General features: G+C 35.7%; 1 protein-coding gene across 4 annotated transcripts in view; it reads left to right on the top strand.

Annotated features, from left to right (window-relative positions):
* The window catches only part of lrp1bb (low density lipoprotein receptor-related protein 1Bb), a 285,213-nt gene extending 259,053 nt beyond the window's left edge, over positions 1 to 26,160 (top strand). Inside the window, exons 68-93 of one of the 4 annotated variants that reach the window (XM_058786845.1) lie at positions 1,138 to 1,254; positions 2,702 to 2,808; positions 3,122 to 3,254; positions 4,286 to 4,392; positions 5,327 to 5,459; positions 5,658 to 5,780; positions 6,474 to 6,596; positions 6,898 to 7,038; positions 7,334 to 7,468; positions 8,597 to 8,716; positions 9,098 to 9,339; positions 9,866 to 10,089; positions 10,324 to 10,430; positions 11,309 to 11,425; positions 11,566 to 11,739; positions 14,604 to 14,729; positions 14,853 to 15,017; positions 16,496 to 16,657; positions 17,352 to 17,526; positions 18,686 to 18,790; positions 21,812 to 21,925; positions 22,736 to 22,812; positions 23,114 to 23,204; positions 23,492 to 23,642; positions 24,144 to 24,218; positions 24,772 to 26,160. In XM_058786845.1, coding sequence (XP_058642828.1) covers positions 1,138 to 1,254; positions 2,702 to 2,808; positions 3,122 to 3,254; positions 4,286 to 4,392; positions 5,327 to 5,459; positions 5,658 to 5,780; positions 6,474 to 6,596; positions 6,898 to 7,038; positions 7,334 to 7,468; positions 8,597 to 8,716; positions 9,098 to 9,339; positions 9,866 to 10,089; positions 10,324 to 10,430; positions 11,309 to 11,425; positions 11,566 to 11,739; positions 14,604 to 14,729; positions 14,853 to 15,017; positions 16,496 to 16,657; positions 17,352 to 17,526; positions 18,686 to 18,790; positions 21,812 to 21,925; positions 22,736 to 22,812; positions 23,114 to 23,204; positions 23,492 to 23,642; positions 24,144 to 24,218; positions 24,772 to 24,912 — 3,485 coding nt within the window. In that variant the 3' untranslated portion in view covers positions 24,913 to 26,160. Of the gene's footprint in view, positions 1 to 1,137; positions 1,255 to 2,701; positions 2,809 to 3,121; positions 3,255 to 4,285; positions 4,393 to 5,326; positions 5,460 to 5,657; positions 5,781 to 6,473; positions 6,597 to 6,897; positions 7,039 to 7,333; positions 7,469 to 8,596; positions 8,717 to 9,097; positions 9,340 to 9,865; positions 10,090 to 10,323; positions 10,431 to 11,308; positions 11,426 to 11,565; positions 11,740 to 14,603; positions 14,730 to 14,852; positions 15,018 to 16,495; positions 16,658 to 17,351; positions 17,527 to 18,685; positions 18,791 to 21,811; positions 21,926 to 22,735; positions 22,813 to 23,113; positions 23,205 to 23,491; positions 23,643 to 24,143; positions 24,219 to 24,771 lie in introns of those variants that run through there. The other 3 variants (XM_058786847.1, XM_058786846.1, XR_009272793.1) reach the window with 3 other exon arrangements.
* Positions 26,161 to 26,377: the final 217 nt, after the last annotated feature.

Raw genomic sequence — 26,377 nt, 5'->3', positions numbered from 1 at the left:
GTTTTGATTGCATTGGCAGAACATATCTAATGTTGTTATGGATTATCTGCAACTCAGGGAAAAATCCCCCAAATGAGTGACACATCAGTGGAACAGTAGAGGGGTCACTTTGTAATTGAGGTGTGACGGGCTCCTCTGGTGTCTCCATTGATTTTCCAGATTTGATGTACTTTATCTACATCACCCTGTAAGTAATTATAGATCTATATCTTGCCAATTGATGTGAAATGGTGGAATTAATATATCAGGCGAGCTTTATTGATACATACCCGTTCACTTTTGGTCATATTGGGAATTACAATCTTACGGAAATAAGTGGAAATGTGTGTACATGTTGTAAGATCAGTGGATAAATACTATCTTCACATGAATATGCATTGTTTTATCTCAGAAGACTATATCTTACGCAGCGGCTTCTATGTTGTAACATTCATTAGTGTTTGACAGACAGTTTTTATTATTGTAACTAAGAATCTTCTCTCAAACAATAAGCAGTATTTTTTTTTTCTCAGATGCCAGTATCTCTAGACGTTCCTTTGGATGCTTTCTATCGCTACATGCCTGCACCACATTAGAGAATATTTAAACAAGAGTCTGTCAAGGGAGATATTCTAGGATGCTCTTGTATTATTTCTCACTAATGAAAACTGGCAAGTATTTGCAGTTTGCTTCTCTTAGCCTGTGTTCTTGGAGTGGGGGGGGGGACCTGTAACCAAAGTTTTGATCAGATGATGTGGTCCTCATGCCTGTTTATTAACAATTTATCTGGGTTCTAACGCCTCAGAAAGTTCTTAGGTTATATAACATAAACACTACACGTACTCTGGAAAAAGGTAGAATGAGCTCCTTCAGAAATGTTCATCGTAGACGATTGTGCCAAGGTGACAAGGTGTTTGATGTTACGTGTCAAGTGTTCAGGTTATTGAGGATGGAAGCTATCGGCAGCACAGTCAGGTATCTCATCTTATGGTGTGTTAGCCTCTTGAGTGTGGGCATGTTTTGAACTTAGTGTCAGATCCGGGCCCAGAACCCTGAGGAAATGATGATTACGTGTCGAAATGCGGTAGCACTGCATTAATATTCATGCACTTTTGAAGCCATTTTCATCTGTGTGTTTGTTTGTGTCTGATGAAAAAGATGAAAAGACCTGTGGACCTCATGAATTTCGCTGTGAGAATAACAACTGCATCCCGGACCACTGGAGATGTGACAGCCAGAATGACTGTGGAGACAACTCCGATGAGGAGCATTGCAGTGAGTCGCTCTCATCTCTCTGAGCACAATAAAGCCTTTTCCACACTCATGTTTGTACTAAATTGTTTTAACTGTCAAGAAACGTTGTGTGGGATCTTCAGAGGCCAGTTTCGCAGACTATTTGAAGATTTCTTTTTCTCTGTTTGTTTACCATTTGTCTGTTCGCTTCTGATCTTGCCCACATTTCCGCAAAGAAAGATCAACTACTTATGTGTGTTTTATGCCATGTCATTTTTTACTTGTATTCCAAACCCATATATTCTTTCCATACGACTGTTTGTAGTAATCACGGTCTGTCAAACTTCAAAAAAGACAAAAAAACAAGAACAGGAGAAAAAAAAATATATGCGATTTGACAGCCCATGGTAAGTAGAAACTGGAGGAAATTTCCGATATGTAAATGCTCTTTAAAATGTATTTTTTTAAAAAAAAGTTTATTTAATTAAGTAAAAGATTACGTAATAAATTTTAGTATTTTATATATTAGTTTTATATTATTTGTTGCTAATAGCTATTTATAAATATTAAGACTATTAATACTACTATTTTCGTTTATCATCATTACAGTATCATCATTGTAATATTATCATTGTTTGTTTGTTTTTTTATAAATTAAATGCTATATAATACAATTTTGCCGATTTAAAGAAATAAATGAAATAGCATTCAAATCCTGCAGATCTCTTCAGCAGCACAACCATTTTCAACATTGATAATTATTTTTTGAGCACTAAATCAGCATATTAGAATGATTTCTGAAGGATCTTGTGACACTGAAGTAGTGACTGCTGAAATTGTAATAATTACAATTTTAAATTGTAATACTTCATAATGTTGCTGTTATTACTGTATTTTGTCATCAAATAAATGCAGTCTTGGTGAGCATACGAGACTTCTTTCAGAAACTCCAGATTTTTGAATAAAATTATATGCAGATTTTTTTTTTTCATGCTTTTAAAATTATTGTTAAAAAATACAAGCATATGGGTTTGAAATGACAGGAGTCTGAGTAAATAATGAGCATGTATAATGTCCAAAATGTCTTTGCTTTAAAGGCCCTTTTTCGTACATTATGTTGTTAAATCAACAACCAATTCCAAACAGTTTATATTAACAGTTTTTCTAACCACCCAACATGTTTTTCCACCCATTACAGCCTGTGGACTCTCTTCGACAACAGCCCTTTTAGACATTCTAATTGCTGATTAGTCTGCAAATAGCTCCTTTTAAGTTCCTGGCAAACTTTCAAGAATCTTGGTAACAGATGGTACAATGCCAATTCGTGTCCAAGTGTGAGGCCACTTTAGCAGTTTTGATTTGCTCTTGCTGCCTCACTGCTGTCCTCTGCGAAGGTTTACTTCAGTGTTTTCAATGCGGACAGCTTCACAGGGCACGGTCAGGGTCGCTGTGGCGCTTTAGCTGTCTCATTCTGCTCTCCTCTCTGCAGAGCCTGTGACCTGTAATCATAAGGATTTTGCCTGCGCCAGTGGGGACTGTATCTCAGCACGCTTCCGTTGTGATGGTGACTATGACTGTGCTGATAATTCAGATGAGGTCAGTGAATGCTGGATGTCATTCGAGGACAGCACAGCAGTTGTCTTATATTCTCAGACATTCCCTTCGAGCCATTTATCTCAAAGCTGTTTAATCTTAGTTTTCATACAACATTAGTCCTCATACTCTTATGGCTTCATCAGCAAGTCATGAAGACGGTGGATATTTTTAAAATGTGACTTACAAAACTTTCAATTCTGTCCTGACTGCCTCCCAGAGTATTAAAGTGACAAGCCCGAAAATAATAAAAATGATACAAACTGAAGTTTGAGACGACACTGTAGTAAGTTTCCCCTTGCTTTTCCATTTTCAGAAGGATTGCGAGACTCACTGTGCAGAGGATCAGTTTCAATGCCACAACAATCTCTGCATCTCTCGTAAATGGCTGTGCGATGGCCAGGAAGATTGTAAGACAGGGGAAGATGAGAGAAATTGCCTCGGAACAGGTAACTTTATCAGATTTGGGGGTCTTTAGAGCTGAAGTGTATCATTTCTACACCACTAACATTACACAACTTTCCAATTATTTCCCTAAACATTCCCCTTCAAACTCATAGTCCAGCTCCAAACTCACGCCAGTGCACCAGTGCTTGAGATTCTCAAACATTTTGTCATAGCTGGTGAGAACCAAACATGTTTGCACTTTTTGTCTGATAAAGCCTATAAAAGACTTACTTATGGTTGTCTCTGCACATTAACCTGGGATTGGAGACGGTGTGTAAACACTGAGAAAATAAACATTTAAGCTTTGAATGTTTTATGATTACATTGTCTCAGTTCAAATGCTGTAGCTCACTTTTTGTCTTTCAGAAAGTTTGTGCATAATAAACACAAGTGCCTTAGTCAGCTCTCTAATGTGTTTACTCCTTAGTTAAAGTTTAATTTAACTTAAGAACTTATTTAGATTCCTTAATATTTTATGTGCTTTTTGCTTTTTGAACGAAGACGTGTCACAAACCAATTCTGAAATCATACTTTTTTTTACGCATTAATCAGAATATCTGAATTTAGTAAAACAATTATTTACATTTTATAATAGTATTTCTATTTTGAGTATAAGTTGACTATTTGTTGCTACAAAATCTGGTACCTTTTACCCCACAGCTACAGTTTTAGAAAAATGCAATAATTCATGACTAACCATTAGCTACGTAATTTATATATGTTTAATACCTTGACAATTCGTTATCATGGTTGATACATATATTTAGGCCAGGATAAATGTGTTTTGACATAAAAAAGAAAAAAAATTCCCTGCTATCCTGATAGATGTGCAAAAAAGAAAAACTGATTTTTAGCATCAATGACCTAAAAACAACTTTATATAGGTCAAATGCTAAACCTATGCATGGTACATTGGATTAAGTAGGTGACACAACTTACCCACAGACATATCTTATCTCACTCTTCCTGTACACATCAGTTGTGTATGTATCTGTATGTGATGGTGGATTTTTACCCGTCATCTGTTTTGCAGTGCTTCCTTCCTGCTCTCTAAATGAGTATGTGTGCGCCAGCGGAGGTTGTGTGTCTGCCAGCCTGAGGTGTGATGGACATGACAACTGTCTGGACAGTTCTGATGAGGTCAGTCCTCTAGCAAGACCCTCTCACCTTACATCAAGCACTCCTCTCTCAGAAACTGTGCACAAGTGCAGTCGTGAAACAAAAACAAAGACATGTACAAATAGATATATTGGAAAAAGGTTTAAGAGAGATACAACCAGCCACTATAAAACCTCTCTGGACAGAAAAAACAGAAACAAAAAAAAAACAGATAAAAGTAGACAACCTGGTCAGTCAGTTCAAGCTGAAAATCAACATGAAAATCATTCAAAACCCATTCTGCTTCCATAATCTGAAATATTACTGAGAGAAACACAAAATAAGAGGGGTTTACCTGAAAGGAAAGTAGATTAGCAACAGAGCAAGTTATTAAATTTCACTCAAGAATTTTGGCATAACGTACTGATGAATTGTGAACAATAATACCAGTAACATGGATTAAAAAAGTAAATTATAATTTCAAAGGTTTCCTATTTACCAGCTTTAACTAGGTTGACAGTGATGGTCTCACAAACTGACCTTAGCCCCAGTAGCTAATTAATCAGCTAAACTAGCTACGACTAAAAGTATTTTCAGATGGATTTTTCAGCAGTGTAGAACAGATTGATCATTTAATTGTTACAGCCTTGAGGTGACAGTCATTAATAATTACTATAACCAGATACAGTAATCAAAAGATGCACAACATAGATCACTAGTACAAGATATCATGTGTGCGTTCAGAAGCTCTTATTTGATGATATGTGCATCACACAAGCAATAACATGATGGCATATTGTTTTTAATTAACTGTGAGATAAACATGCACCGTATTGAAAACATTCAAGTTTTTGAACATCTTGTATATTGGACTCATGTTTGACTCCATGGAAACAGAGATGTTCTTTACTTCACCAGTGCAGCGAAGTCTTCCTCTTGAAAGTATTTTGGGCTTTCGTTGTTGTTCTCACACCAGATGGACTGTGTCAAAGAGTGCAGAGAAGATGAGTTTCTGTGCAAAAACCATGCTCACTGCATCCCTAAACGATGGCGCTGCGATGACGTGTTCGATTGTGTGGATCACAGCGATGAGGAGAACTGTGGTCATGGTATGAGGACTTAACCACTAACCAGCAACTGTACTTAAAGTTAATATATGTGTACTTAATGAGTTAATATATGTTTTCTGAGGCAGTTTTCATAGTTTTGACTAATGTATGTGTTCGCTCAGGTTGTCATAGCCCTGTTTAATTCAGCAAAATATCCATGTGTTGCAGTTTATAACCAGTTTGATGTTGTTTATTCAGATGCTTTCTTCTGTCGCTCCGATGAGTTCATCTGCAACAACACCCTGTGTAAGCTGCATGTGTGGGTGTGCGATGGTGAGGACGACTGCGGAGACAACTCTGATGAAGACTCTGAGATGTGCGGTAGGATATTCATCTCTCCCAATGGAATTGCATGACCTATGGTGGCACTTCTTGCTTGCTAAACTGATTCAGAATCGAAAGGCGTGTGTTGCTGGGCAAAAGTCTTTAATTTGAGTTTTCGGATGTTAAACTTTGTTTGTATGTAAGGGTCACTGACTGAATTAAAAATTAAATACATCACTTATACTAGTGGTTCCAGGTTCCAACATAAGGGTAATTGTCAAAATAGTTATAAAATATTTATATTTTAGAATGATTTCCAAAGGATTATGTGACACTGACGGCTGGACTAATGATGCTAAAAATTCAGCTTTGAATAACAGGAATAAATTAGATTGGTTACACTTTATTTTGGTTTCACTTTATTTTGATGGTCCCTTTAACACATTCTATTGACTATAAGTAATGTTGCACCTACATTTCTACTAACTCTCATTAGAGTGTTAGTAGTGTATTAGTTGACTGGTAGGGTTAGGGTTAGATTAAGTTGACACGTTCTTGCAAAGTTACTTATAGTCAGTAGAATATCTGTTGGGAGAGACTTAATTAAAATCATTTAAAAATCATGTTTACAAACTTTTGACTATATGTGTATATATATATATATATATATATATAAGCAGTAAATTGCATTACAAAGCAGAAAAATCTGCACATACTGTATACTGTAACATTTGGTTTTCATTTCTATAGCCAAACTACCTTGTCCTCCAGCAAGGCCGTATCGCTGCAGAAATGACAGAGTGTGTCTACGGCTTGATCAAATCTGTAACAATGTGGATAACTGTGGGGACAACTCAGATGAAGATGAATGTGGTAGGCTCATTCACAAGTCTCTGATGATACCTTTATCCTCACCAGCACAATGGGAAATCCATCTTTTGTGCCATACGTTTTTTTTTAATTGACAAATAAAGGATCTAGTCTAGATTTTAGTGATTTTATTGTTTTGCTAGCAGTTCCTGAGGTCGCTCGGATACGTAGTGCTCATTAATCACTCACATGATCACAGTAAATTTGATTGAAGACTCTTTGGGTGGTGATGAATAAGATGCCAGCTAAAGTTCGGATTGAAATGGATGTGTTTTTTTCTTCTTTCCTATGGGGCCCAAATCAGAGGCTGTGTCAACTAGGCCCAAGCCCTGCGGGAAGACAGAGTTTACCTGTGGTAATCATAAATGCATACCCACACAACTGCAGTGCGACCTGTTTGATGACTGTGGAGATGGAGGATCAGATGAACAGGACTGCAAGGCGTGTATGTGCTCTAAATTGCATGCAATACCAAATCTCTCAGATTAATCTGTCGCAAAACAAGCAATATTGTCAGATTAAAGGCATTCTTGGTGGTTTACATGGAAACGTGTTGTACGTCTGGAATTGTTATAACAAAATCATTCAGGCTTATCTTCCAGATGAGTTTTTTCTTGTACATATTTTATTTGTTGGCTATGACCAAGCATCAAAAGACAAAAAAATTCCCATCATGCACTGTGACAGTTGGGTGCAAGTATAAAGTATGTCACTTCAAAGCTCTCTCTCTCTCATTCCAGCTTCAAATGGAGACATATGTGGAAAGAGGATGAATCCATGTGGGGAGGATGCAGTGTGCAATCATACAAACACAAATGCAATTTGCCACTGCAAACCTGGCTTTCAGAGAAATCTCAGAAGCAGAAAGTGTGAAGGTACTGTCAGACCATCTTCCCTGATTTTGTTAGCATTCAGAAAAATGATTCACTGCTTTATCTGAGGGGGGATGTGGATTTAGACTTTCAATTTAAAGGTGAAATGTGCAATTTCTGCCATACCTGTGGCACCAAAAGAACTGCAGTCTTTGTCTTTGTGCAGAACAACATTAGCTCAACACGGTTTAGAAATTAATGTTTGAAATGCCCTACAAAATTAAAATGGTGGGACAAGAAATCTTTGTAATGAATTACTCTGTTTTTGATATATATATATATATGATATACTTATGCACTATATCATATAAAATATGATGTTTAAATGTATTGGTAACAGAATAATTAATTAGATTAAGGATTTATTTTAATGCATTTATTAAATGAATGTATTTCTTCTTCATTTTAAATCAATTATTTCAAATAAAAACATCACACACAGCAGTATATGCTACTGTTTATGCTGTCAAAACAGTAAATATGTCATCTAAAAATCAATCCAGGGGGCAAATATCTCTGAAACTGGCCCAAACCAATGACCCAAGTTGGGACCTGTTTGTCCAGACATGGTAGATTGGGGAATGTTTGACACTCATTATTTTGACAGTTCTTCTTGCTAGTGGTGCAGAAATTGTACACAATTTTTTGTTGCAAGGTTTTGCTCTGAATCCTGTCCTGTCCTATATTTTATCATTTCAATGTTTTCCACACATTTTCTGAGATTCAAAATGCCTGTTCTATTCATCAAGTCTGTGTATACTGGTCTACAGCTGGCTGGAAATAGCTAGATTTTTTCAAGGATCAAAAATTTGTCAAGGATCAGTGTTTTCCTCTCTGGTGTGGTAAGACCAAACCAGAGGCCAAAGTTGAGCTTAAGCTCCTGAAAATGCTTAACTTACTGAAAAGGTATTGCATGTAAAAAGAACATTTCCAGTTAAAGGATTGTGCGCTCACATATAGTGTTTTTTTTCTGGGAATAAAGATCAATGAGATGCAGTGAGCAGACCACATCAGACGTTTTATTTTCAAGCACTCAGCATGTTAAAAAAAAAAAAGCCACACAGTGAACATAACAGTTTCCAGAAAGCGCTATTCCTCGAAATCTGACATTTATTCTTCTCTTCTTTGCAGAAATCAATGAGTGTCTTAATTTTGGCACTTGCTCTCACTATTGCACAAACACAAAAGGATCATACAAATGTACATGTGACAAAAATTATAAGGATATGAATGGTAGCTGCATAGCAAAAGGTAAGGATCTATATTTTCTATTGACTTGACCTTTAGCTTCACTGTGAGATTTTATTTTAGACTATGAATGACTTAGTAGATCTTTTCATACATTACCTCAACACACAGGGCCTAAATATACATTTCAAACATATTTGTAATTTTATTTATATTTATATTTTTATATTTAATTTATATTTATGAATGTTTTAAGAACTATACAGTATATCGTCTTCCTTTTAAAGTATTAACTTTGAATTAAAGATTACTGATTGATTAGAATGCATATTGCTGTGCTAGAATGATTTTTCTGCATCTGTAATTGTCAAACTGTTGTCTTAAACCCTAAATGGAATTTAGCCACTTTTCATTTTTTTTGCATATTAATAACTCAACGGGCAGGACCAGAAGATCGAGTGCTCTACATAGCTAATGACACTGAAATCCGAAGTTTTGTGTATCCATTTAACCAGAGCCATGGACACAAAGTACATGCTCGCATCGAGGAAAATGCCCGCATCATTGGGATGGATGCTCTGTATCACCAACAAAAGTTTATCTGGGCTACTCAGTTTAATCCCGGTGGACTTTTTTACAAAGATATCCTAAACAGGAGTCAAACTAAAACAAATGTTGGCATCATAGTAAGTATTGTGGGTCTTGTGTGGAGTCTATCATCATCATTTTCTCAGGAATATTCTGGATTTAAAATTTTTTTTTTTTTTTTTTGTTCCCTTCAAAGCTATTAATTTAATCTTCCTCTTAATTAATTTGTTAATTCTGTGCTGTATATAGTACATTTAATGACAACAGAATACTGAAAACATTCGATCTACGTTTAATGTACATACACTTTAATTTAAATTAGTCAATACTAACTCCATAATTTATGTATTTTACTTCTATTTTATGAACAAAGAGATTTCAGACAAGAAGTATATTATATGTTGATCTTCTCTGTGATTTGTTTGTTTTTATTACCATAAATATTTAAACAAAATAATATTTTCCTCCAAATTTTAACTACATTTTATCCCTAAATCCAAGAACGCTCTCTGAAGTTTTGACCACACTTTTTATGAATAATTTTCTCCTAAACATGTTATCGTACAATCTTAAATATTCTGTGATATCTTGGCCCACATGGGAATCACCTTGCTACTTTTGCAGTGTCCAGACTTTCGCAGACCCAGAGATGTATCAGCTGATTGGGTGACTGGAAATATCTACTGGACAGACCACTCTAGGATGCACTGGTTCAGTTATTACACAGCTCACTGGACCAAGCTTAGATACTCTATTAACGTGGGACAACTCAAGGGACCCAACTGCACCCGTCTGATAACTGACATTGCAGGAGAGCCTTACGCCATTACTGTCAATCCAGTCAAAGGGTAGGAGCATGTTTCAATATTATTTGGGTTATTTTTAAATTCACATAGTGGGTTTCAAAAGCCTAAATGTACATTGAAAATATGAAATTGAAAATCTAATTTAATGTAAAAAAAAAAAAAAGATATTTAGGATTCTGAATTTCTGAAATAATTTTTATATACAGTGCAAAAAAAGTGCATTCTAAATGGCCACATCTGTATGTATTTATCAAGTAAAGATTTGACCTGTTTCAGGATGATGTATTGGTCAGTAATAGGTGACCACTCACACATAGAGGAGAGTGCGATGGATGGCTCCATGCGTAGAGTGCTATTGGACAAGAACCTTAGGAGACCCACAGGTATGTTTTTGTGTTTTTCAGTGTGATGGGCATGAGCTCGTTCCTTTTGAGTCCTCAGCTGTTTTTCTGTGAGTGTGATAAATGAGAGGTTGTTGTTTTGGTTCTTTCTAAAGGGATGAGGTCAAGGTCTGAATGCATTTATGTAGAAGCTTGTTGGTCTCATATCCTGTTTCGGTATATCACAGCACTTTTCTCATTTCCGAGTTTGAGGGAATGTTTTACTTGCAATGCCTTTAGGTAAACCTGCAGGCGTGTTCCTCAGGGAAACACTAAGTACCGCTACATTTAACCATGGCCTCCTTTATAGGGGCCAATATTACGCCTCCAGTGCAGCTTTAGGAATCCATCATCTCTAGAAAAGGAACAAAAATGCAACATCCGAGTCTTTAATCAAGAGAGGAAATATAATGAGTCAAGCAACACTAACTCCGAAAAATATGGGACAAACTTTTGCTGAGTTTATTTCAGGAAGAGCAAAAGGACACAGATCTGAAGCTTTTGTGCTGAATATGTCCACATTGAAGCAAGGGTTCCTTAAAGGTTATTTAATTATATAAAAAGTTCAATTTAGCACCACATTGACCTAAACATCAAGGTTCTGTTTATACCAGTTTGATGCTATTTAAAAACATTTTCTAGTCCTACGACAGTCTCACATGACCTAGATGTCTAGAAACACGTTACAGTTATGGTTATGAATAACCTATTCTCTTTTCCTGAATTGGTTTATTGTGAGCTGTTGCTTTTGTCTAATGCTTTAGTAATGTAAACCCTGCCAACATGGATGTGTCAATGTTTAAATACGTGATTTTTCTTAAAATTCTGTGCCAAGTTCTTATTATTATGGAAATACCTCTCTTCCTGTCATTTATCTGTAGGGTTGGCGATTGATTACTTCAGCCAGCGTGTGTATTGGGCTGATGCCGAGCTCTCTGTCATTGGCAGTGTCCGTTTCGATGGCTCAGACCCATTGGTGGTAATCGATGGCAAGCAAAGTGAGAAAAGTAGTTAAAAGGGAATCTTATAGTATTTTGCTTTGTTCCTGTATCTTATATGCCTGAAATGGTTAACTATTGAAATTATTTTAGAATATTCAGTTTGTCTAATGCATTTGCCTCACTTCATGCCTGCACAGGAATATCACAACCATACAGAATAGACATTTTTGAGGATTACATTTATGGAACAGGACTGAAAAATGAAGTTTTCAGAATCCACAAATATGGCAAAAAATCAATTGAACCTCTTGACTTGGGTATTGAAAAAACAACAAATGTCCTGATCTCTCATCGTTTCAAGCAGCAGGATGGTAAGAGCACACTTTTTCTCTAAACGTTTGCTATTCAGTGCCTTTTCCTTTCATGTACAACTCAAAGAATAAAGAAATGGTTCTTTTATGGTTTATTTTTGTGGATGCTAAGAGAATATTTTTTTAGATTCAGGCAGAGGTGGGTAGTAACAAGTTACACTTACTTCGTTATTTTACTTGAGTAATTTTTTGGGGTAACATACTTTTAGAGCATATTTAAAGATGGGTACTTTTACTCGTAATCAAGTACATTTTTAGTGAAAAAAACAGTACTTTTACTTCGTTACTGTGGGTGATGCTCATCTCGTTACTTTATCTTAATGCAATACAAAAATGCCTCAATTTATTCCAAACGCGCCGTCTACTTTTCTCTGGGCAATGAGCGATGATGAATGATTAATTCTTTTGAGTCAATTCTGTTCAAAGGCTTGATCAAACCAATTGGCAAACCTGTGAATTGGTTTGTGAGTCTTCTGAAGCGGTTCTCACTCAGAGTTAAACAGAAAGTTTAAGAACATCAAGAGCGTTGAAGACGTGGCTTTGGATCTATAGTCGATTGAAAGCAAATCTGCAAAGGCTATTATTTACTAGCTATGAAGATCTTTATTAGATAAACACTGCGTGTGCTGTCTACGGTTCCACAGGTATATATAGGCTACATTCAATTACAGTACACGATACCACTATGACAGTACCAGTTTGTTGAATGTGTACCTTATACATTAAATACAATGTATAATTTATATATTAGATAAGCTGTCACAGAGTATGAAATGAACACCCGCCAAACCCGCGTTAGCTCTGCTCAGCGGCGTCGCGCAACCTGTTCCAGGCAGAATGCTTATTTTCACAATATACATTTGTTTACATTTTGCAAAACAGATGGAAGAAGATCCGTCAATGTGCATTTGTTTCGTTATGTTCAGATGTTCTGTAGCGGTCATGTAAGGAGTTTTCACTCTTCTCCGTGTCAGAGGTTATATATAGGCTACATATATACATATAATACATAATTAATATACTTTAAAATATAATTTAATTCAGTGATGCAAATCAGAATTTTCATCAGCTGTTACTATACAGTTTTCAGAGTCATAATCCTTCAGAAATCATTCTAAAAAGTATTTATTACCAGTGTTGGAAACAGTTTTGCTGCTTAATATTTTTGGAACCTGTGACATTTTGTTCAGGATTCTTTGATGAATAGAAAGCTAAAAAGAACAGCATTGATAATAAATCAACATATTGGAATGATTTCTGAAGGATTATGTGACACCGAAAGACTGGCGTAAAGGTTGATGAAAATTCTGTTTTGCATTACTGAAATAAATTACATTAAAAACATTATATATATATATATATATATATATATATATATATATATATATATATATATATATATATATATATATATATATATATATATATATTATATATACACACACACACACACACAATACATCAATTGTATCTATATATCTAAATAAAAATAGACTATAGATATACAGTATATGATCCAAAGTAACTAGTAACTAACTACATGAGTAGGGTTTTTTTTTTTTTTTTTTTTATCTGATACTTTTTTATTCTTACTCAAGTAACTATTCAGACTATTACTTTTACTTGAGTAAATATTTCTATAAGTACTTTTACTTTTACTTGAGTACAGTTTTTGGGTACTGTACCCACCTCTGGATTCAGGCTTGCTGCTCTACCAGGTTTTTGAAAGAATTTAGTTTTTGCAGCGTTTTGAAGGTCAGAGTGATATCGTTTAGCAGTTGCACACACAGTATTTTGAGACTGTTACAGTGTCCTGTTCTTATGTCTAAAACGAAGGCAGTAATCCAAGTTCAGCTGACTGTAAATCACCAGCGTTGTATTTACAGCTACAATTTTTTTTTTTTTTTAATCTGAGGTGAACGTATTGTTTCTTCATTAGTGTTCTGTGCATCTCACTGAGACAAATAACACTCTTTAAAAATGTTACACCAATTTAATTTGCCTCCCCATGCATTGCATTTGTGACTCTCTAATATACTGTCTTCTCAGAAGCTGGCCTCCTCTGCTGTTGGTCTTGGTTGCTATTTGTTATCTGGTTGTGTTAATGACCTCACAACCTCAAAAAGATCTTTCTTTTCTGGTGGGTTTGTAGTGAGGGACAGCTGAGCCAGTCCCCACTGACTCATTAAAGTCAGAGATCTCGCCTGGTGGAGAGACTTGTGCACTGCCAGCAAAAGCTAAAAGTTTAGGTTTGATGTCCTCAGCAAAACACTGAAGATTGATACAGATGTTCCCTCATACTGCTGGCATCTTTGAGCCACGGCTTTCAAATCTGCAACTTTTGATGCGCCAGTTCGACAAGCTGTTTTAAGAAATTGAATAAATAAACTGAAAACATTTTAGATGGCACTTTCCATGAATATGCTACAAAATAGGGCCTGAAACCTGTTTTGTTTTGGGGGTTTTTTCTGAAAATTATGAAAGATGTTCTAACATTTAGATTATGTTGACCCTCAACCCCAATATTAAAGTAAATATTATATACATATATATCATTTTGTAGGGAAGGTTTTCAACTCTGCTAATAAAATTTAGAACCAAAAACAGTTTTTTCCATATATTTATTTGTAATTTCCTAGCAAAAAAAAAATCACAATTGACAACATAGACTACTACCAGACTGGGTATAAATGTTGCATAAATTGTTTTAATATAATTAAATTAAATTATATTATTTTTTCATTATTATTGTATCAAAATAATTATGGTAATTATTATTAATTCTAATGATTATATATTGATGTTTATCTAAATGTCATTGTACATTCCAAGTTCAATTTATGCTTTATCTGTTTTGTATTCAGTGGCCAATCCCTGTGTGCGGATGACCTGCGATTTTATGTGCTTGCTCAATCCAACTGGGGCCAGCTGCACCTGTCCAGAGGGGAAGACCTTGGTCAATGGCTCTTGTATTGACCCCATTGTCTCAGGTCTGAAGCCTCACTTTACTGTAGGGCTGCTCACTTTTTTTCATGGTTCTTTTCTTACAAAAGAACATGAAGATTCATTGAAAAAATACATACTTTCAATTAATTTGTTCCAATATTGTAAAGGTGAGTTGTGTCGACCTGCCTGTGAGAATGGAGGACGTTGCATAGCCAATGAAAAAGGAGACTGGCGCTGTTACTGCTGGCCTAATTTCTCTGGAGAACGTTGTGAAGTCAACCACTGTACAGATTACTGCTTAAACGGAGGCACATGCACTGGCTCACCTCTTGGTAAGAAACTCTCAAACAGCTTTCTGTAGATTTCAATACATGATTGAAATCTTTGCCTCAGTCTGAGTAATGAAGTATTTGAAATGTTCTTATAATCAGTACTTGCGATCAAATTACATGCATTCTACATGCAACTTCTGTGAAATGTTGAGTGCCCAGCAGTTTGATTAGGAGTTCTTCTAAATTAATATTTTAAAGACATCTGTTAACAAAACTGTGTGGCACTGTGTGTGTGCTAGTAATAACGTTTATAATCTAAAATGATTCAAGGCAGCATATGGACTCTTGGTTTGTATGCTAATGTGCAATTGATCTGTTTTAATAAAGAATTCATTTGAAATTGAGCACTTTGGTCCCAAATGTAGAAACTTACAAAGGATTGCTGATGACAAAATCAGTTGAGTGTTTGTGTTTGCACCTCAATTAAAATTAGTCAAGAGTGTCATATTACAGCTTCATCTATCATAATCAATCATCTGACTGATGAGGCATGTAAGAAAGCAATTATTCTTAACATCAGAATCCTCTGAAGTTTGATACATTTCATCATTTTCTCTGGTGATTGTTAATGGTCGAGTGGGGTGCAGTGTTATTAAAAAGAGTGTAGTTACTGAGCGAAAGCTTTGATTATAAGTAGAACTATATATTTTATTGAGGTCATATCATGAGGGAGGCGTATTGTAAAAACTCAACACCATTTATTGAATCTAAATAAAAACAGCTCATTTTACCTCAGCTTTTTAATGTATAGTGATTACATTTAAACACATGCACTACAATTTATGCGGTATGTGGCTCTGCATATCATTTTAAAGGCTGTTTATTTTTAGCTATATTATATTTAACTATATCATTTTAATATAGAATAGAATAGAGCCATGTCATTCTTAATTCAAAAGTGTTTATAAAAAATTATTATTTCCATTTCCCAGATTGTTATGGTCACACAGGATTGTTTAAACATTAAACTTGTAGCCACGATAACAGAATGTAGTTCTTCATGATCTTAAGAAAAAAAAAAAAAGTCATTCCCTAAGCATGGTTTCAAGAGTAATATGTCGTGGCCTTAACATGCAATGACATTCCCACAAGTTCATATGTTATGGCCAAAATAATGTCCCTTCCTGTCATAATTATACGACTCCATTTGCTTACATAGTGTTTTTTTGTTTTTGTTTTGTTTTTTATTCAGGCCACTTTTACGCTAAACCTTTTGGTTCAGTTTTCTACTGCAAACTGTGGTTCATTTGGTTGGTGTTAGAGCTGTTTTCAGACAGCTTTACATCAGGTGTCAATTGTGGACTCCAGTATAGCTCAAAGCATAAATTGCTTCCTGTAAAATTATAACATTTCTCATGGCCTGTACTGAAACTGCCCTTAGCAAACAGCTCACATTCTCTCAAATTTGGTAGTAAAACTAAAAGGACAAAATATGAATAAAACGCTGACATGGACGCATCCGTCTACTCCGATCTTAGGGAAACCTGCTTGCCGCTGCGTGACAGGCTTCACTGGCCCTAACTGTGAGAGGCGGGTCTGTGATAATCACTGTCTGAATGGAGGCACGTGTGACGTAAGCCCTGGAAACCAGCCAGTGTGTCGCTGCTTGGCAGAGTACACGGGTGACCGCTGTCTTTATCGTAAGTATTGTTAGAGATTGCTTGTACCCAGCAGAAATGGTCAGCAACTGCATTTTAATTCAATAGGTCAGTGAATCTCTTGGCAGGTAATTACATCTACCGCTGTGCCCCTTTAATTCAGTATCATCATAATCCATATTGCTAGTTCAAATCTTTCAAGTACCAAGTGGAACAGAAAAAAATAGAAGCGTGGAGAAAATGACACGATCTCCAGAGAGGGTTTGTTTTGTTTTTTTGCATAGAAGACCAGTCACTAAATTGTGGTTAATTGAACAATTGTTGAGTTTTCTCTCCACAGCTGGCAACGGCAACAAAAAAAGGCCCAATGAAAGCAAATATTGTATTTGACTTGAAAGGGCATTTGCTAGTATTTGAACGATCTGTGCCCAAAGAGGTTTTCTAAATGCTGCTGTAACAACCTTGAGGTGTTTCTGTGCTTTGCTGATAAAATGTTTGTGGTTATAAAGTCTTTGTTATTATAATTTGTTGCAAAACAATTTAATCTGCGCACCCGTAATGCATTTTCAGTGCTGTGCACCCAAGGGGTGACATATTTTCATCTTAGTACCAGTAGATATTTGATGCGGATAATTAAGTCTCATTAAAGCTTTATAAAATTCTAATTAAACTTGAGCATAATATGAAAGAAATGTGCCCTCATATCTTAATTAAGGACATATCTTTTCCCTGACAGACATCTGTCATCACCACTGCGTCCATTCCCAGGCCTGCACACTGTCCAGCTCAGGACACGTTGAATGCGTGTGCCCGCCTCGCTATGAAGGCATCAAGTGTGATGTCGACAAGTGCCTGCGGTGCCATGGAGCACCATGTATCATTAATGGAGATACAGGAGATGTGGCTTGCAAGTTAGTTGTTTTTTAATATCTATAAAAATGATGTATGTGATGGCAAACATGTTTAAAACAGTCGTTTTTGTGGTTGTATTGTATTGTATTATTTCACACTTCACCTTTAAAAATCATTTCCCCTCTGAAGCAAATTAAGTACAGAATTGATGTTGTGCCAGACAAAGTATAATTCTATTCAGGATAATAATTGGTAACATTCAAGTAGTTCATAATGATGCAAAGCTTAATTTATGTACTTTATTTATTTGATCAAAACTGCAGTAATGTGAAATATTATTCCAATTTCAAAATGTTTTCTATTTTAATATTGCAAGCATATTTGAATAGTCATTATTTTTGCATTACTTTTTGGTGATTGTATTGATACAGAAAATATACGCTAATCTAAAGTAAATTAAGAACAGAATTGATGTTCTGCCTTTATTTCTACGCATTCAGCTAAAGTTGATTCTATTCAGGATAAAGTTCCAGCTACTGCGGTGACACTCATAATGATACAAAGCCTAATTTATATTATTTATTATTTATTTAATCAAAAATACAGTATAACAGTACTAGTGTGAAATATTATTGCAATTTAAAATAATTGTTTATTCTTTTAATACAATAAACATGTTTGAATGCAGTCATTACTGTATTTTTACACTTTGGTTTGGTGATTGTATTGGCACACAAATCATTCCTCATCTGTAGCAAATTAAGAACAGTTCTGCTATTATTTCTGCACATTTAGCGAAATATAATTCTATTCAGGATAATAAAGTTCCAGCAACTGTTGTGACAGTCAAGCAGTAATACAGTAAAAACAGTAATAATGTGAAATATAATTATTACAGTTTTAAAATAATTGTTTATTCTTTTAATATTACATTATATTGCATAGTCATTATTTTTACAGTTAGGTTTGGTGATTGTATTGGCACAGGAATCATTCCACATCTGGAGCAATTCTGCCATTCTTTCTGCACATTTCAGCTAAATATAACTCTATTCAGGATAATAAAGTTCCAACAACTGCAGTGACATTAAAGCAGTTCCTAATGAGACAAAGCCTAATTTATAGAATTGATCATTTATTAAGTTGACACTGAAATGACTCCTCGGTTTATGCAACAATCACATTTTTAGCTTTTCCAAATTGTTGTCGTTCTGCCAGCTGTACCAGTGGTCGAATCGCCTCCAGCTGCCAGTTGTGTGACGGCTACTGCTATAACGGAGGCACCTGTCATCTGGACCCCGACACCAGCCTACCCTTCTGCCAGTAAGAATGACTAAGTGCCTCCTTTTGTCCACATTCCAATTCTCAGCTGTTAGACCCACATAGCGAATAACCTTGGAAGCCTTACCATTCATTTAGAAAAGTTGTACAGATGTCAGAGACTCGTAAGTTTCCCATCAATGGGGCCCAAAATTACCTCAGTGGGGGGCTCTACACTGGCACTGTTTGACAGACTTAAAAAGCACAGAGGAATAATTAGGCCAAGCTCTTGTGTGCCTAAAAGCCTACATTTTGGTTAAAAATCAAATTACATCAAGCCTCAAAGCTATTTCTGTAGTGTGCTTTTTTTATTGTTAATATTGCAGATTTAATTTGTGGATGTAATCATCAAATCTACTAAATACACTACTATTCAAAAGTTTGGAGCCAGATTTTTTGTAATATTTCTGAAATAAATCTTACATGCTCACAAAGGCTGCATTTATATGATCAGAAATACAGTAAAACAGTAATTTTTCAATTATTTCTATTTTAATGGCTTAAAATGTAATTTATTCCTTCACATTATCATTCACAAATCATTCTGGTATTGAGTTGATGCTAAAGTAACATCTCTTATTTATTATTCATCTTTGATGAATAGAAAGTTGAATAGAATTTATTTAAAATAGTAAAGACATTCATCTCTTGATAATATATAGTACTATATAATTGTATCATGTATTTAAATCAATGATCACTAATGAAATACTAAACATATAGCTGAAATTACTGAATGCATAAGTCTGTTAATTCATGTCGCAAATCACGTAAAAGGTCCTCTATGTGTGGGAAGTTTGATCAATACTGTAAAATCATGAATGGCTGTCATCTCTGGATATTTTGTTGTCAGGTGCAGCAGTTTATTTAATTTTACACACGTTGACAAAGATGAGGTTAGGCTCACACTGTGCAGGACATGCTGACAGGATGTCCACCCTGTGGACTTGTTTATATCGGGACGCCATTCTGAGAACAGCTGGAGTCCTGCTTTGTTTGGTTTGGCCGGCAGGAATGGATACATTTAGAAATCCTGACAATTTGTTTTGTCAAGAACAAATTCGCTTTTCCATTGCAAGATCAGGAACAGGTGAAGGCAGGGGCCCTTGCAGAGCACCATGTGTTTAGAGGTAGTAAGGCCACAAAGCTCTATACAGTATAAAAAGACCTGAAAAGCAGTTTCAGTACCACAGTTTCTCATGTATTTCTTCTTGGCTTTGCAGGGATCCACATTTACATTTGTTCTAACATTTTTTTATTTATATTTTCAGTTGTCTTTATATATTATCTTGTTTTAATATTTTAAGTCAAAATCTTATTTATTTTATTCATTTATTTTTCATTTATGTGACTACATCACGATATAAGATAAATGCTGAATTTCGAATTACTTTGGAATTCAGAAAATCAATTATAAACATCTAGTATAAGGCCTGAAAAGCAGCAATTTGCAGTGTTGCTTTTAGCATATAATATACGCTGAATAAGCCACAGCCTAATGCAAAACTAAATCACTCTCATTATAATCAATGAGTTGCGAATTGAGTGTGGGAGGTTATGCACACCAGTGCACTCATAATTTTCCACAATAATTTTTAATTGCACATGCCAGTGAAATGCCCATACTGTTAAACCTTGTTTTCAAATCTCTGTGGATCATAAGGTCCTGTTTTCTTGATTTACTATTGTTGTGTTGTGTGCATTTGTAAAGACCCAAATAAACGGTTCGAGAGACATGATTGTTAATGATTTCCCTTACAATTTGCACCTCCTGACCATCTTGTCCTATGCAAACACAGATTGTGACAGAAGGCATGTATAACAGATGCTTTCTGAAGCGTGGTGGTTAGCATGCATTAAATTATCACTAGTTTTATTTAGTCTCCAAACTTAAACAGGTTGTAAATGGTTGTTTTGAAAATCGTGAAATGTTCTGTGCCGTTTATATGGCGTTTGTGGCAATGACTGGCATAATCGAGAGACTGGAATCAATTTCTATGCAAATAGTCTCTCAGGGTTTTTTTGTTGTGAGGTTCCGATAATGTGTTTCATTCACTGGTTCTGAGTCACAGGAAATGTATGGAATGATGGATCTGTATCTGGAAAAAAGTCATGATAGTTGACCTGAAATGAATATAATGTAAATGAATTCCTTATCAAAGCCTAGAGTCATATATTCTTGGAAAGGCAAAGTTATATACAATTACATATAAATGATATTATTTTATGTCAAGTGTTGCAAAGTATAGGAAATATAAACATCAGCATTTCTCTCTTATGATTTATTGGGGTCTACACACTACACTGAACAAAACAGCTTTGTTTTGAAGACTATTTTGATATTCCTTTCTTTTACAAGGTATTGTTTCTGCCAACACATTTCCAATTTTATCACTATCCTCACTAGATATCTGCGATTAACTCATCTGTCAGCATCAAAACCTGAGACTGGCTCAGGTGCAGGTTCACTTCTCTATCGCTCTTCTTTGGCTCACTCTCCATTCCAGTGAAATCATAAAATAAAATGCAACTGGATGTATTATACATACTCTGACAGTTTGGATTGTTTTATAAAAAAAAAAAGCAGGAGACAACAAAATTTTAGTCTGCAGCCCTATGATTTATTCTGAAAAATCTGGAAGGATCAGGGTGTTTTGAATCATTTTTCTTAGTGAACATGTTCTGAAATATTTAATCTGCTAGACCTTGCTCATATGTAGTGAAAAATGTGCTAATATCATTCTGTCTATTAAAAATCTTTGTAAAATGATTTCTAAAACAATACCTTTTACGATAAACATGAACAGATCATTGAAAAGTCATGGAAATTCATGTGTGAAAAGTGTGGAAACCCTGAATCCTAGAACCCCTGGAGTGAATATTTTTGAAATGCGTATTGCTCATTTAATTTCATGGTCATAAAACATGAAGGATCCTGAAACTATACGCAAGAAATACAGAGCAGACACTTGCTGCTACTCTACTCACTTCTTACTGTGCTCACCTCACTGCGATGTCTTGCAGCTGCACGGCAGGGTTCAAGAACCAGCGTTGCGATGAGCTGGCCAATCCCTGCGATTACTACTGTCAGAATGAAGGAATATGCACAATAACTGCCCTTAACAAACCTCGATGCAAGTAGGTCCCACTGTTCACCTGATTCAGAAGCCTCATCTCCACCAGACTCCATCCATCCAGTTGATTTACCCTACCCACTTCCCCACTGTCCACTTCACATGATCCTACAGCACCATCCTGGAGAACATGCATCCCATACTGCGCAAACTATCCACACATTTAGGATTCTCTGTATTTGTTTGGGATCTGTGCACTTTTTGTCTATTTTATTTGTCTAACATCCTGTACAGTCTCAGCTTAGGAAGAAATGAATATACAGTCAAGCAATTAAAAAAATGTGTCCGCACTGTTTGTAAAATTGTGTACGGTTTTAATGTGAATGATCCAGTCTTCACTCTCATATCATCCACTAATAAACAAACATCAAACATCTGTTTAATCATAAACATGACCCCCGCTGGACCTCTTCCAATTACAAATAAGATGATTCATGACTTTCTTTCCGCTTTACTTCTCACCATCTAATGAGTGTTTTCAGTTTGTTTGCATGTTTGCCTACACTTGAAGTGTTAGTACACCCAAAGTTGACAAATAAATGTGTAAAAAAAATTTAAAAAGTAATCATTTTACAAATTAATACAATCTATAAATATACATGTGCACTGCATTTATGTGCTCAAAAATACAGTTTTCACAATTATATAGTTAATATAATTTTAGAGTTTTATTATTAAGGCTTTGTGTGAGGACAGAGTTGTATTATTGGGTGAACTATTCCTTTAAGTAGAATTTAGGCCGGTGTCTGTTTAATTTGAAACTGTCAGCCGTTTGTTCTCTTTTCTGACTTGCCTTCTGTTTGTTTTAAATCAGATGCTCAGCTAATTGGTCAGGGACGCAGTGCGAGAGGCCGGCCCCCAAGAGCAGCCGCTCCGATAACACAGCTGGAGGTGAGCAATGAAGAGAGCTTTCACGCTTTATAAAGAGCTCTCCTTTACTAATTCAATAAGGATTCAGTCCTTGAATTATTAAAATGAAAAGATCCGTTATTTCATCAGTCAAACGACACATCTGAATATACATCTGGGCTTCGTGTTAAATATTGGTTTAATATCTTTTTAGCTGCAGTAGTGTTTATTTAATTCCGCTTTGATGGAGTATCTAATAATATCCTGTTCCACCTGCATAGACACCTGGGGAAATAGACTTAATGGTGGCTTTTGCTTCTGGCTTTTTTCTTGTGTGAAACAGGAAGTATAGCTATCATTGTGCCATTGGTCCTGCTGGTCATTTTGATTACTACGGTGGTTACAGGTGTCTGCATCTGCAGAAGACGACAAAGGTACTTTTTTTGTGCAATACATTTAATTATTTATTTGAAGTGATGATGAAAGTATTAAATAAAATATTAAATGTTGGTTATACATGCATACGGACCAATGCATTTTTTTTCTGCTACATCGCGCCTTTGCTAAGGATGCCTTTGAGTGTCGTTGTAATCATGTTAATTTGACAGCCTTAGTAATAAGCCACTTTGTATTTTGAATGCATGTTCAAAAATGCACAGCCCATAAAAACAAACAGAGTCTCCAGACATCTGCAGCTATTTCAAGTGCTTGTCTGTCGCAGGGGGAAACGCGTACAACGGCAGCCCATAACTAATGGAGGCATTAATGTGGAGATAGGCAATCCATCCTACAACATGTATGAGGTGGACCATGACAACCACGCAGATGCCGGAAGCCTTCTCAAACCAAATTTCACACTTGATCCCCAAAAGGTTTGTGGTTGGGATTTTTTAACACCCTTAATACAAGAAAACTCTGATCCATAAATATCAATGTGGTAGATCCAGAAAGAACATGTTTCTGTTCTCTCCTGTTAAATATGTTAAATAAATGACAAGTGTAAATATGTAATATTAACTATAGATTTACACCAGGGCTTTTATCTTTTGCCTTCATCCTCCCACCCAATGAAAAATATTCACTGCTCCTGCGATTTCTTTTACCTTGAGAATTTGCCTCATTAAAGCTGCAAATATTATATTTTTTTACCCTTGCACAGAAATAACTCTGACATCTGTTTCTAAAGTCTAATGCCTCTTAAAAGCAATGCTATATTGCCAGTAACAATACTGCTTTGTCCTGACTGTTTGTTTCATGCTATGAACATGTTTCTGTCTAAATGTGTCTTAATAGCAGCGTTTACGTAGATGTTGTTTAGTGACAATGACATTCTAAATGTCGACTGCATGCTGGGGCAACTGTGTGTGTTCCAGGGCTGGTGTGTAAAATCCAGTGACCCTTGCACGCTGAATATTCACTCTGTCCCTAAGGAAGTAATACCTGGACAGGTGAACACCTTGGGCTCCTTTGTCTCAGTTATTTGACTTGAGTATCACACAGTCAATCTAAATGACATTTTTGCATGCATGTGATTTGCATGTGTCACTGTGATAGTATTTGCATGGCTTTATGGCTCAACTACTGCCGGGGTTTTTTTGGGGGGGGGTTTTTACGTTTCCCGTTTTTAGTGGTTGATTTATGCAGGTGGTGAGGTTGATGGGGTTGTGAGTGACAGTTATAAAATATTTATCATCCTTTCCTGACATCAGCTTGTCACTATAAGCATGATTAAATATGATTTTCAAAGAGCCAATCCAAATGATGCTACAGAGACCACATTTGACTCTGGCTGCAGTGGAAGCAACTCCTTGAACCAACTTTCTAAAATCCTGCACAAGTTGTTTTCAATTTATTTAATTTTTGTAGCATTATTTAATTAATTGCAATTCATAATAAAACAGTTTATTTTTATTCATGTATGTCTTCCTTTAATCTGAATTCTGTCATTTTAAAGGGATGTCAATAAGAATGTCAATTTTCCACAATTTTCTCTCCGAACAGCCAATGAACTACTCCAATCCGATGTATGCGAAGATGTACCTCGATGGGCAGAACTGTCGCAAACCAGTCATCAACATTGACGAAAGGAGAGAGCTACTCCCAAAGAAACTTGAGGGGACGATTCGAGAAACCGCCGCATAGCCTGACTACACTTTATACTCTTTTTTACTTAAATGTACAAAATGTATAAAACGCAAGGAAAACAACAATTTTTCTATTTCCTATCAGGTTCCAGATATCTTGTTTATATTTGGTTTCTTGGCACCATCAGCATTGCGCCTTCATATCTGTTGCGATATTTGGAGACATACTTGTCCGTTCATTTTTTTTGCGTTTTTGTTGTACTACACATGTGATACACAACTGCTCATTTGCACATTGTGGACAGTTAACAAAACTACAAGAGCAAAATCTTTGTTTTTTAATTGGTGTGTTCATTTCTTCCCAAATTTTAAGGCCGTTGCCTTGGGACATCATGGCAGTTTTGCCTTTTTTCTTTCTAGTGTTTACTTCACATTACACTGTGAAAGTTTTCATTTCCTTATAGTATTAACTTCATTTATCATATTTAATTATGCTAGAGATGCCATATGTATGCCATTATAAGGGTTTTGTTATATTCATAACATTTTCTTCTTTATTTTCCCCCCTGCCGCTTTCTTCCGCAACATAGGGCTACACAAGTCAACCGCTTGTCTTCAGTCAGTTCTCATTGAAGAACTGAGTTTATATCTATCCAGTGTTGTTTACTTTTGCTTCATGATGTGATTTTTCATTTCCACCACCCAGAAAAATGCTGCAATTATAAACCATGTTTATTGAACCCCAACCATGTGGCATGCTGGGATAGCTGAGCACTGAATAGAAATATTGACCAAGTGCAGTCTGGTCTACGGCTTGACGAGATTCTTGCAGAGCTGATGTCAGTTTGATGGTCATTAAACTACAGTCTGGTAGTTTGAAAGAAGACTGTGGAAGAAATAGCTACTTTTCTGCTCCTTTGCCTGCTTAAAGCTACATTTGAGCACAGCAATACAACTACACCGGCTTCATCAAGCAAATTAAAGCTGACAAAATTGACTTCATCACTGTTAGACAATAGACCTAGGACAAGATATCATGTATAGGTCACAGATCGCTCTTGACATGTCATGGATACCGGAGAGAATCAACTTAACTTACTGTTACATGGGAATTTTAGAGATTATGAATTAAATCACGTTACTTTCAGAAGGGACGCTACTAAGATACAACAGATTTTATAATTTTGTATTTGATTTATATGTCGTTTGGCTGCTTGTATTTTGGAAAAAAATGTATTAAATGTAAGTACTTTTTATATAAAAAGCAAATCAATATAAAATAAAGACATTTTATTTCCATTTCAAACAGGATTCCTGTTTCTCTCTATACTTCACTTCTTCATTAAATTCTAGGTTTTGGTTTGAGTGACATTTCTTGTTTGTACTTGGACAGGAGTGTCAGAAGCTGGACAGTTTGAGATGTGTATCAGTAAGTTGAAGTTGGGGGTGTTCAGGTCTCAATGTTGGCAGCAGTGAAGTCAGCAAGGATAATATTCACTCTTGCCATCAGTGTTAACAATTAT

The sequence above is a fragment of the Onychostoma macrolepis genome, chromosome 09 (assembly GCF_012432095.1).
Source record: "Onychostoma macrolepis isolate SWU-2019 chromosome 09, ASM1243209v1, whole genome shotgun sequence".
Lineage (NCBI taxonomy): Eukaryota > Metazoa > Chordata > Actinopteri > Cypriniformes > Cyprinidae > Onychostoma > Onychostoma macrolepis.
This window is presented reverse-complemented; position numbering and strand designations above follow the sequence as displayed.